This window comes from Cavia porcellus, unplaced genomic scaffold, assembly GCF_034190915.1.
Source record: "Cavia porcellus strain 051 isolate PalLab524CR breed Dunkin Hartley unplaced genomic scaffold, mCavPor4.1 scaffold_13, whole genome shotgun sequence".
In the NCBI taxonomy this organism is placed as follows: Eukaryota; Metazoa; Chordata; class Mammalia; order Rodentia; family Caviidae; genus Cavia; species Cavia porcellus.
In genome coordinates this window covers 36,438,156-36,451,513 of record NW_026947496.1, presented here as the reverse complement: position 1 = coordinate 36,451,513, position 13,358 = coordinate 36,438,156, and the positions used below count along the sequence as shown (strand labels likewise).

At 34.0% G+C, this 13,358-nt stretch overlaps 1 protein-coding gene across 6 annotated transcripts in view; it reads right to left on the bottom strand.

The window, feature by feature from the left end:
• Positions 1-13,358, bottom strand: part of Ryr2 (ryanodine receptor 2) — a 659,796-nt gene that overhangs the window by 361,008 nt on the left and 285,430 nt on the right. Inside the window, exon 4 of one of the 6 annotated variants that reach the window (XM_063260107.1) lies at positions 6,421-6,441. The exons of the other annotated variants lie outside the window; for them this stretch is intronic. Within the exon in view, the coding sequence (XP_063116177.1) occupies positions 6,421-6,441 (21 nt within the window). The remainder of the gene's footprint in view (positions 1-6,420; positions 6,442-13,358) is intronic. 6 annotated transcript variants of the gene reach the window in all.

Below are 13,358 nucleotides of genomic sequence, written 5' to 3'. Positions count from 1 at the left end.
CCCTTAGGTGTAGAAAATATCATTTTATGCTAACAATAATTTTAGAAAGAATTTGACTTATTTCATTCATGAAAATCCCGCTGGATGAAGTAGAGCAGTAAGTGATAATGAAGGCAATAATATTACAGGCACACAGCATGGGTCTTGACCCGATTTCCACCCTAAAAGATTTTTTGGATGAAAATCAATTTGCACTAAACATAAAGGGTTGAAGTTTTAGTTCTGTAGGGTAAAACTACAAGTGGCAGCAACTCAGTGTTGAGGGTTAATCTAATTACTGAAGAACTGATAGGTCAGACGACACTCCAGATGAGGAAGAGCTGGGTCATAACCACCTCCACCTCCGATAACAAGGGAAATCAGGGAGAGCAATTGCTAGTGTGGCATTTTAGCATAAACATGATGGTACTGAGAGACAAACGGATGCCAAAAAGCAGCAGAATCATGTTTGTTCTATAAGTTTAAGTCACTGAACGCAGAAGACCTAAAAGACCTATGAGATTTGTCTTAGCAAATGCAAATCATTACAAATAGAAAAACAAGTTAAATAGCAATACTTTACTCTGAATATTGTTAGCAATGGACATGGGGAGAATGCAAAATTATATTCCATTTGTTATCAGCGCAAAGAAAAAAACTAATTCATGTGATGTATAAAAATTCCTTTACTGATTAGAAAAGTCAGTGCCTCCCAAGAATCAGACATGCTGGGACTGGGAGGACCCAACAAGAAGCCAACTAGACAGCCTTTCTGGTAAGCCATGGAAGCTGTATGGGTTCCAGGAAGAGAAAAGTCAAAGAGCACCTCCGGGGAGCCTACCAGCACATGGGCTGAGAATCAAAGCCCCCCCAACACTGTCCCCCACCAAGCAACCAGCTAGTTCAGAGGACAGGCTGAGTTCACAGCAACTAAGGTAAATAAAGCAACTAAATGCTTGTGTTGCTTGGTTGATTTCACAGACCTGGGGCCAGCAGTCTGGGCATCTCTTGGGAGGATGATAGTATACAATATAGCAAATATGGGAGATTTCCTTCTATCTTGTCTTTGAAATCAATATTATTTTCACTGTTTTGCTTTGTTCTGATTGATTTTGCTTTATTCAATATTCTCTTTTAATTGGTTTTATTGTGTCTTGTTTTGGTTTGACTTTGCTATACCTGATGCAATGGACAGCTATTGTGAAGATAATAAGATGTACTATGGTAGCTATTGTAGTTTTCCTAGTATCCTACTTTGAAGTTTTGTAACAGTTTTGCTGCTTTGGTTTGATTGGCTTTGTTCTGTTGGATTTTATTATCTTTAAAATAAAATACTGAAAAATTCCTTTACCATTAATGATGCTTTTGAGCTCAAACTTGATTCTGATTTTTTCAACTGATATTTCAGTTTATTTAAATGAAATATTTCAAAAACTTAGTAATTCTGTATAGGATCTACCTTAGAACTTTTACATGAACTTTTACCAAAACCACTCCCCCAAAAGTATCCAGATAAGAAACTGGCAACAAAGAAGAATTAAAATAATTAGCAAAACTTAGAAAATAGGCAAAACTTAGGTCCAAGAGCCCTTCTGGCATGAATTTTCCAGTAGAGAGATGGAATCTCTTAGTCTGAACACAAAATGTCCATCAAATTTAAGCCTATTTTGCCACCTCTTTTTTACAAGTAGCAAGATACTAGGATTTCCTACAACCCTTCAACTATATCATCTCACTTGTTAACATGAAAATATCTGGTATTTCACTATGTTGAGCAAATGGAAAATTATTTCACTACCAAATACCAGAGTTTGATGGAAACTATACTTAATTAATGTTGCAAATAATTTTTCAGACACAAAGGTAACTAATGTGAGCAATTTCAAGTTTTAAACACGTACCAGTATAAATTGCCTAATAGCGTATGTGGGTATATATTTGTGAAATATAACAACTACTATTCTTGTGATGGAAGATCCTACATGAATGTTTTACTTTCTATGACTCCCCTGCTAAAAATATTCAAGACCACAGTGATGAGACAGCTATGTTGATTATAGGCCTATAAAATATCATAAGAAGATCAGCTTTCAACCCATAAAGTGCAATTCTATATATGATACCTCCCATTGAGATGAGCTTGTAGCTCTCATTGAAGTGGCTTTTGTGTCACATACTGAAATCTGGCTGAGTACGCATGCAGATATGTTTAAAAATAATACACTATATCTTTGACAGATTCATAGCAACTGCTGTTTCTTCAACCTATCAATAATTCTGTGCAAGCAATATTTATATGGGCTGGCTTTCTTTGTGAGTGTAATGGGTTTGACATATATCTATATGTATATATAATTATCTAGTTTAGAAGGTTGAAGGAAAATGAATGACTCTGATAAGCTAATATAAATCTTGACATTTTATCTCTATGGCACATATTTATATATCACAGAGTTCCTAAATGTCTAAAATATGAAGTAGCAGAAGATTGGAGAGGTTTCTTCTTTTTCCTCTTCTTAACTGAGAATTTCTCTAAGTCAAAAACAACTACATTGACCTCCTCAGAGGACATAAGCATAACAGCTTGAAGCCATGTGAAGACTGCCCCACATTCAGATGACCACGTACATAAAAAAAAAAAAAATTGTACCAAGATATAGAAAATTCTGTACCTTTTTCAAATCATTTCAAAATGAACAAATCTTGATTATATGAAATCATTTCAAAGACTTTCACATACATCTTTTGAAATATGTTGCTATGTGTGAAAATTGTTTTTTCAAATAGTTATTGAGTTAGGAATATTTAAAATAACTATATTTAATTCAACAGCATTAAACTAACTTTTCTTTTCTTTTTTTTTTTTTTTTTTTTTTTTTTGTCTTTTTCCTTTTTGTCGGTACCAGGGATCGAACTCACGACTGCCTGCTTGCAAGGCAGGTGCTTATGCCGCTGAGCTTAATCCCCAGCCCCCATTAAACTAACTTTTAAAAGAACAAAGAACAAGATATCACTTGGTCCATTGAGTTTTCATTCATCACCACTTCACAGCACATCCCACTGTATGACTGTCCCCAGCTATGACTTCAAGTCTGAGGCCTTCACACTGGAAACCACTGCTGTAAGTCAGGGAAGAGCTCTGGAGAGTGAGAGCAGTAAAATGAAATAATACTTAATTACTTCTTAAGCTAGAATTCAGAAATGTTATGCTGTTTTAGAGTATGAAGAACAGCACTTGATAACTCAGAGAGATTAGGTTTAAACAAGTACACTGATGTTCAAGAGACACAGGTAGAAGGGGAAGGAGAAGGGAGGGAGAGGAAATGAGGAGCTCAAAGAGTGAGGGAGGGATGGGGAGATAGACGGGAATAGCATCTGGTCTTTCCTGAAAATATGAAGAATTTTGTACAGAAGTGTTTGCAGTCTCGCTGTTTGAATGTCCACTTTGTATGCTTCACTTTTGTAACTTGAACAACTACCTGTAATGACAACTAGTCATTTCTCACTGCTTATTTTTTTGTAATTATGTATTATTTCTACCCTTTTTCTGTTTTGTTTTGTTTTGTTTTTCTTTAAATAAAAAAGACAAAAAAAAAGAATTTTTTCTATCAGAAATCTACAAAGAAGCCACATGAATTTCTATATACACCTAAGTTTTAAGAGATTCCTGGAGATCTCAATGCAGGTTTTTGCAATGTATTCTAAACAGACAGTCTGTCACATCAGAATGCCTGTCTCAGAATAAAACAATGATAAGTAATACCATATTCTAAAACTATTGTTATATCATTTAGTAGGGACACCAATGATAGTAGCTCTGAAAGTTCCTGCTGCCCCTAGCTGACTCCACTAACCTCCAGGATGTCACCAGGCCAGAGAGGACAGAGACAATAGGATCTTAGAGACCTGCTTCCCTCCCCACTAGTACTCACCTCAAGCCTAGTGAAAATAGCTTCAAAGATTATCTTGTCTGCAAAGAATGGGACTCAGTAGCAGAGTGCCCATATCTGATAGGTCTGAGCTTTAGCTCAGAGCAGATGGGAGTGACTCTGGGATTTGTTTAGAGAACATCATAAGGTCCCCCAGGAGGAAGTGTCTTTTCCCAGCATCCAGATAGGCTCAGGATAGAATTGCAGGCCAGGGATTTCTGGTGATAGGCACTCCCTCAAAGCATTTGCCAAGTGCCTGAGGAAAAGAGCATTCTGAGCAAAGGGCCAGCCCAGTGATCCTGCCAACCTTCTTGCCACCTCCCTTTCCACTGGCCCTTGAAGAAAGTAGAAGGCAGAAGTTGGCACGCAGTTATGGAGTACAGTCTTCAGAGCCTGCAGAGTGTAGTGTGAAGCCACTTCCCAAGTCCTGCCTGGAGCACCACCACTATCCCAGACAGCTTAACTTGAATGCCACTCAGGGGGCCACCTGTTACACAGAACAGGACAGTTTAATACTAAAACAAGACTTGGATGGCTCAAAATGACTGTGGAGTGCTTCACTCTCTTATAGAGAAGGATCATGGAACCCCTTCTAATTTAATATGGAAAACTTAAATACTTGAACTGTACAGGCTTTCAAAGAAAGAAGTCACTCTGCTATGAAATTTACTAATACATGTCTACGCAGACCACTGGTCTTCTAAGAAAGACTCTACAGAACCTCTTCATCATTTGGTGTGTATCTAAGTGAACACACATTTCAGAATCAATGTGTTTTATCAATAATATAACAGGAATATTGGAGAGTAAGAAAGGAGTTACCCAGTTCTAATCCTCTAGACAAGATCATGGTCCTTTAGGGGCTACCTAAGGCCACAAAAGCTAGTCACTTACTAAGCTAAGCCTCATGATGCTCACCTCAGGGATACTTCTATTATCTTCTATTATCTGTTTCCATTATCTGTCTTAATAGATTTACAAATAGACAATGAAATAAATCTTTTAAGCTGATAATGTATTACATAAATAGAGAAAAGACACACAGTGAAGTAAATCAAAAATAACCAAACGCACAGAGGGGCAAGAGGGAATGATTTAACAATAACCAAAAACAGTGTTTTTAATTCCTTACACAGTATCCATATTTCTGAAACAATGAAAAGTGGCTCGAGTGCTAGGTCAAAAAATAGCAATCTGGGGATAGATAGCACAGAAATACTGAGTAAAAATCAAAGGATGCAAATATCAAAAGACATAGGCTGTGTTTTGGGAATCTGATAGGGGTGTTAGGAAAACAGAGATGACATCACTGTGGAGTTTGGATCAGAATTTTAACCAGGCACAGGGCAAGGCATAAAATATCAAAAGGAAACAGCTGAACAAAGTAGCAGTAGTATAGTTACAAAGAAACAGATGATGAACTTAAACTACTCACAAGAAGGAAATATACCAGTTGTAGTTCTCTAAGAGCACTACAGAAACAGAAAATTAAAAACAAACAGAAAATGTTTAAACAAATTTCTGGACTATTAAGAGCTAAAAATAGTGAAAAGGAGCACAGAAGGGCAAAAGCCAACTGGCCACGCAGCTGTTTGGGGAACATACTTGAGGAAGCCCTGGAGGGCTACTGAGAAGGCAGGAAAATCCGCAGGTCCTCACACCAAGCAAACAGGATCCCCAGGCCAAGGACAATAAAAGCAGGATGAGGGTACTAGCTAGGTCAACACTGAATATTTCATCACACTAAGTCACAGAGAGAAAGAAAGAGAGAGGGACAGACAGAGATAGAGAGGCAGAGGCAGAGAGAAAGCTGAAAAACTTCATTGTTTGGTACTTTGGGGGAAGGAAAGTGGCGCGCTGGAAGCATCCATCTTGGTGAGACTCTAATTTCTATTCAAAATCCTCAAGTGTTAAGAATCAGAAGAAACCTTGGTTCACATTGTCCTTCCACCACCCTTCTTGTCCTAGAAGATGGAGAAACTAGGACTAAGGGGCAAGGTTACTTGTACATCATAAAACTGGTAACATCTAAGGTTCTCAAACATAGACTCCAGCAGCCTGAAACTGCCAGTTATATACTCAAGTATACTCACAAGTTATACTTACTCACCTTCACTTTTTAAAATCACGTGACTAGGTCTGGCCCTTTCTATAGTACCAGGTCTAAGTAGTAAGATTTTAAAATTAAAGAATCACTGTTTTTTGACAAAAGAGACAGCGCCTCTTGTTGGCTAGTAACACATCATAATTTCTATAATTAAAGTCAATTCTGTAACAACTATATGCTACTGGGAATGTCAAGAATTTTAACAGAATTCATTTCAAATGAAGCAAAACCAGAGACACATAAGGTTCTAACTGGAGGCCTGAAAAACCTTTGTTCACTTCAGCAGGGCAGTTAGTTTGGATGAAAAGACAAGCCACACTAGGAAGCAAAATAAAAGGATTAGAGGCAAGAGCAAACATGCACTTTCCAATCACAATTTCTTGGTAAATACATGGAAACACATACCCATTTTTCAACATCAACTTGCTGTGGAAAGAAAAAGCCAAAATAAATTTTTTAAAAAACAAGTAAATATCTAGCAATGTTTTAATGATTGTTATACAAGTCAACTGAAATATGGTCCATGCACCAAAATCTACTTTTAATTCTAGAGAATAAAACAATATTCAAACCTTTAATTGGCAACATTCAACCTCATCAAACAAAAAACTCAAATAATTTACTAATCAGAACATGAAAAGGCATCAGACTGAAAATACAATATGTACATAAAATAATGACAATTGAATACATTCAAAAGCAAATATGAATATTTACCTAATTCTCCAACACAACAGGCATCCCAATTTAGGTGCTACTACTAAAATTTTCTATTTAATTAGGAAGATCAACTGGAGACACAGCATGTAATTATAATTTCTTTTACAGCATTTAAAGTAAAATTTCTCTTACCTCACTCCTTTGAGTATTATATAAAATTTCACATTCAAGAAAAATTTATGATTTACCAAAAAAATTCTGAACTATAGGAAATCAAATTATAGTTACAATGTTACTCTTTAAAAAGTGACTACAGCATCCTCAGTGCCAACAGAACAAAACATGTATCAACAAATACTGTTTTGTCAGTCCTCAGATCAAGCAAACAAATCAAATAATACAATGTCTTCAGATTCCCAGCAAATCAATCAGAATAATAAATTCTATCCTCTGGGACAAACTCAACAGCTAAAGAGTCTTAGAATGTATGATTCGTATTCCATGAGAACTAAGGTTTCTTCAGACTCTTCATGTATAAATTTCAGTGGTACCTCAGTTGTCTAATGGCTCACAGCTTGAACTTTTAACTACGTGAACAGCAAAGTTCAAAAATAAAAACCTGCTTGGTGTTCATAAACATAGTCAAACTGAAAATCTGACTTGAAAAATCCTGTATATGCGAGAGTAACGCATGTGGCACATCGCACCACGGACACAGTCTAAACACTGCTCCTGCCCACCAACATACGGTGCTTGTGTTTGTACACTGTCATATCTGTCATTGTGCCGCTTTTTCACACTTTATATGTGCAAAATATCATCACCAATGTTCAAAAAAACTTAGTGATACCAGTAGTGAAGCAAGAGGAAAACTGTGAGAATCACGTTTCAGTTAAAGAGATCATTGTGAAATTTGTTCCAGTCTTGGAAAAATGAATTTATAAGCATAATATCTGAGTCTCAGAACCAATTATTTGGCTTTCAGTTATTACTCATGGGAAAATACACAGTCGAACTTTTTGGTGTTTGAACACAAATTTGAAATGAACTGAGTTTGACAACCATGGTATGGCTGTGATTTATAATTTTTTTTTCCTTAGAAAATATGTTAAGGGCTTATTATCACTTTGGGTAAAATCTGGGCTACAGCAAAGAATTTCAATCTCTTGATAAGCAAGTTCTTGGATGACAAGGTGTATAAAATACAACATACAAACTGATTATTTTTAAATTTTATAAGGTGATGTTAAAAATATCACCCAAATATACACATGAAATTTTCTGATAGCCTTGTAAAATTCAATGTTATCTACAACACAGCATTAATTCTGGCTTTATTAGTAATTTATCTAGTCTTCAGAAAAAAATCATTCTAAATTCATCTTTCAGGCATTTTTAAAACAAAATCATAACTTGAAGGAGGATACTTTATTAAATGAAAAAGTCTGATTTGTATTATACATTTTTTCACATTCATATAAAGCTCAAGTCCTCCTCTGAATATTAATATAGTTAAGTAATAAATCCTTTTTTTTATATATATCCTGGACTAACAGGAAACAAAAACCTCATCCAATGTGGAATAGCTACCATGTATTTTTCTTCCATCAAAAAGACAAATTCTTATACTTATTATTTCCCAAAAAATAATTCAAAAATATATGAAGTGATTCCTTTCCATATTTAGCATGAAAACAGGATATACTAGATCATTAGTGCTAACAACAATCATCAAAAATATGTCACAGCATCCTGTTCACAGGTAGATGTGAACATTCACTCATACACACTCACACACTCCAAACTCATTCACACACCACACACACACACACTCCAATACAAAGATAAAGGATTCAGCAGAAGAAATAATTTGTAATCAAGAGTCATAGTTAATTATTATCAGCAACAGACACCCTTTAATGATATACATAGAGAAACACAGTTTCATAAGCAGTAAGAATCAGAATTAAAAACACACAACTGACTCCACATTTAAATACCCAGAGTAAGGCATATCTGGGGGGGGGGGCGTGAAATCATCAGCTAGACACACAAGACAAGACAAATGGTCCACAGGGTTACAAGACAGACTAAGTACGACAAAGTTGTAATTATGCATAAGCGATGCAGAGCGATTTCATGACACGTCTCTTATTAATGTTAACATGACTGCTTTAATAAAATTCCTGCAAACAGGGAAGAATAGAATGATTTTTACAGAAGTAATCTACAAAAGGAAATATAAAAGTCAAAAGAAATGAACAATTTCAGAATTTGAATAATTACCAAATACATAAAACAAGACATATGAACATTTTTCTTGAATAACTTATCCAACTACGTGGGATTTTTAAGAAATATGTTGATCTTGTTACTTTACAGAAAATAAATATTTAATGTCTGAAGAAAATTACAGTAAATATTTTATCACACTATTTTATTATACTAACTGATAAAAAAGGTTAAATTCACTTTTAAAAGAAAAAATAAAATTTCACATAAGAGAAACAATCATTTAAATGTAAGGAACAAAAGAATCCAATGTATCAGTAACTAAAAATTCTATCATCATATGAAAAGAAGATAACTGATACAACATCTCTATTTGCATTCACATTTTGATTACAAATTTAGGGTAATAGGCATGAATTAGTCCATAAATTTAACAACAAAAACAAATCTTCTGTTGCTTCTTCCATATTGCTTAGCTGTTTTAATATTTAAAGTGCAGAGTTCTATTATAATTAAATGTATAGGCCATATAAAAGTAGCAACTAATTTCACCATTTACAATTAGTTTTATTATTGAAATATAAGTTTATGTTTGCTATCCTATCATTCGTAAACTATTCATCTCTTTCTCTTTTAAAATACTGAAATATAATGTACATGCCTTGAAGTTCACCTAGTTAAAGTGCATTTCAAAGCTCTTTAGTATATTTACAGAGTTACAAACTTTCATCATAATCTAATTTCAAAACAGATTTGATCCCATATGGTCTCATTTCTGCTCTACTCTTTATTTTTTATGTTACCCAAATATTCTGATACTCCATTTTATCTCTGAAGGCTGCTAGTTATACCTTATTAGTCTTCTAGCTGAATTTTGGAAATAAGAAATGTACCCTGATCCAGATACATTCATTTTTTTTTTCTGCCTTATTCTGTAAAGGCAGAGAATTTAAAGTCAGAAACTAAGGATACTACATAACCCTATGCATTTGAATGACAGGCTATGCAGTCTTTAGCCTCAAACTCAATAAGAAGGTCAATTCGATCAGCATGTAATTTAATCACAGGGACACAGTTAAGCACTGTTTTAGATTAGGAATCTTGAATGTATAGATTATTTTATTAGATTAGTGTCATTCAATTTGGAACTCTTTCTCAGGTTTGTTTTTATGTTTTTTTTTTTTACAAAAGAAAATTTTTTCATTTGTAAATAGTTGCTGACAAATGAATCAGATGGTGAAGTTTCATGATAAATTCTTCCACAATTACTTGTGATTTAAAGATATCTGGAATCCACTGAGTCAAACATCCTTTAATTTTTCTATCTTAAAAGTTATAATTTTATTTATAAATGTATATCCTCATCTAGTTAGATGGAATACTTACTTACCACCTATAAAATAGTACTACCTATTACTCCATCACCCACCCCCAAAAAAGCAACCACATAAACAAATGGACAAACAAAAAAACTGACAGACATTTTCTGTGAGTTTTATTCAAAGCATTTACTACCTTCTGACACACTCTGTGTTCATGATTGGTTTATTAACTACCTACCATTAGATTACTTTCTCCATTAGAGTATGGACCCAGTGGGCAGGGCTTTTGATCAGTTGTGTTTCCGTACTATCTAAATAAAGCCTAAAATGAGACATGTATTGTACTAAATAGAAAATAGGATGTAAGGACTTGTAATGCTTTGACTTTCATCATCCTGGAAACAGTAAGGCTTACATGCAAGAACATATTGAAAGCACTGCATTATATGACTAGAGAGAAAAATGTCCCATGAGAGAGTATTTGGTATATATTATATACAGAATTTGCAAAAAAAAAAAAAAAAGGTATATAAACTTCAGGAAAGGAAAAACCTGCATAAATAATTAATGCTAAATTCATTAAGGCATCATGAGATTAATACAAATTATCTTTGACCTCTACAATTACAAGAGGTACTCAAAGTGGTGGCCATTACTTTCCAGACATTTATTAGTACGGTGAACTATTGTGTGGGTAATCTTGGTCACTGAGACTGCTGCATATGCCTTAAAGAGACACTCTTAGAACAGTGACTGAAGTGTACTAACATTCCACATTCCACAACACCATTTTTCATAAAAACTGATATCTGGGTATGATGGATATCTATATTAATAAAATCACTAGAATATTTCATGTCTTTAGACTGTATTATTTCAAAATGAGAGCCAGTCTTATAGATTAATATCTAATAATAGCTGTTTTAATTAAAACATAAAAATTATTTTAAGAATATCACTGAATATGCTTTTCCTTGTATTTCTGGTAAGTTTTCTACTAGATTGCTAAAGAATAATTTAATGGGATCAAATTGCTCCTTGAGATGAACCTCAAATAGATTTTATACTGTAGTTTCAATATTATATAATTTTCAAAATTATTCTACAAAATTAAAGAACATTCAAAGAAATAGCAAATTCTACATGCTCAGTTCCATCTTCATGCTAACACTAAAATTGTTTTTCTACCTTGCAGTTATAAGCTCATCAATGACAAAACTCACACATTATTCATCTATCTGCAGAGTCCTTGTAAGAAATAATTTATCTTAACATTTGCATGAAGTAAATTGACTATAATTGAATTTATTCAATATTGAATTCAATATTATTCATATTTTATTTCATTCTGAATTTTATCAATTTAAAAAGCATCATTCATAATGCATAGTAAACTATCAATTCTCGTACTAATGAAAAATATACATATCATAAATTATAATTCAGTGCTATAAATCATAATAATCTAAAATAGAAATTTCAACCTACTTCCTCACCAAAAACCAGGATGTAAGGGCAAAGTATTAGTTCATTTTAACTCTTTTTTTCTAGATCAAGCTACAATCCTCTAACAATAGGACCAATAGTTAAGTAATATGGGACATATTCAAAAGGGACAAGGTCTTCCAATTCTTCTAGAAACAAATGAAATAACAAAAAGACCAGCCAATGTTATAGTTGTTAAGCATATTCTCCTAAATAGACTTTGCAAGTTGTGTATTATGCTCATGGAATGAAACAAAAGCAATGCCTTTTCACATTATTAGAAATATTATTTGCAAATATAGAATTTTCAGTAAATACAGACTCTGAAACCAAGCTTGTTCCATTATACTGTGTTACCTCTACTTGACATTTTTACTCATATCAAATGTAATTCTTCTGCTAAATTATGTATTACAATAATACTGTATGGAAGAAAATATTTATAAATTACTTTTATGAATTAAAATTCCAAAAGTAAAAGTTTATTAAAGTTATTATAACTAAAAAACACATTATGGTAACTAAATACCATCCTCAACCCAGTATTTAAAATAATTGTGTTCTTGTGAAACTAAGAAACTACATGTGGCAGAGCCCTTTGGAATATTGGACAAGAAAAGAGAAGAGGATTAGCTAAGAGCACAGAGAAGGAAGGAAGTGGTCAAAATCAGAGAAAAGATGGCCAGGAATTGCTGACAGGCTAATCAAGGGGGTATACAAGCAAAGGGAAAACAGAGTAAGTAAAAGAGTCATAGCTGCTGAATATATGCTTACACTGTGCTAACTACTGTACCTATTCTATTGTGTAACAATTATTTAAGTCGGATAATAGGTCATAGAGCTAATGAATTCCAGGACTGGTAATATTGAGCATTTCTGTAAGGTGACAAAGTCGCTGATTTTAACTCTAACCTATACACCACACATGAAAAGTAGATCTCTGAAGCAAGACACACAGAGTTGGGTCCAGATGCAGACAAGTCCATCATAAAACCCAGAGAGAACAGAAGAAATAACAGAAAAGCAAGGATGTACCTGCACAGAAGTCCAGACACAGCTGGGCCAAAGAAATGTGAGGGACACTATGCAATAGGCATGTCTTTCTCCTTGTTGCATGGATATTATCTCCATCTCATTGAGAGATCTTAAAGCTTCTGAGAGCAGCTACTAAGATATGCCAAGTGTTAGCATACACTGAAAAACCAATTAAGTAGCATTCGATGAAAAAAAATATTTTTTGAGGTACTAGGAAATGAACTTGGGACCTTTATACTAAACTTTTATTTTGAGAAGGGCTCACTCAGTTGCCCACACTGGACTCAAATACAAGATGCTCCTGCCTCAGTCTCCAAGAATGCTGGAAATTATGTGTATATTGGGTTAATATCTTGTCTTATTACACATTTTTAACTCAACATTATTTCAGATGAAATCTTTCTGAATGATTCTAGTTACTTTACTCAAGAGTCACAACAATCCATTCTTCAGGGAATCAAAATCTCACACAAAGTGGGTAATGTTTTTTTCTCTTTTACGTTACACATTTCTCTTTTCTCTGTGTGTGTTACCAGTGATCGTCACAATTTGCTTTGTCACAAATATTGTCGAGAACTTCATGGTGGGTTTCCTTTACCTTCATGAAAA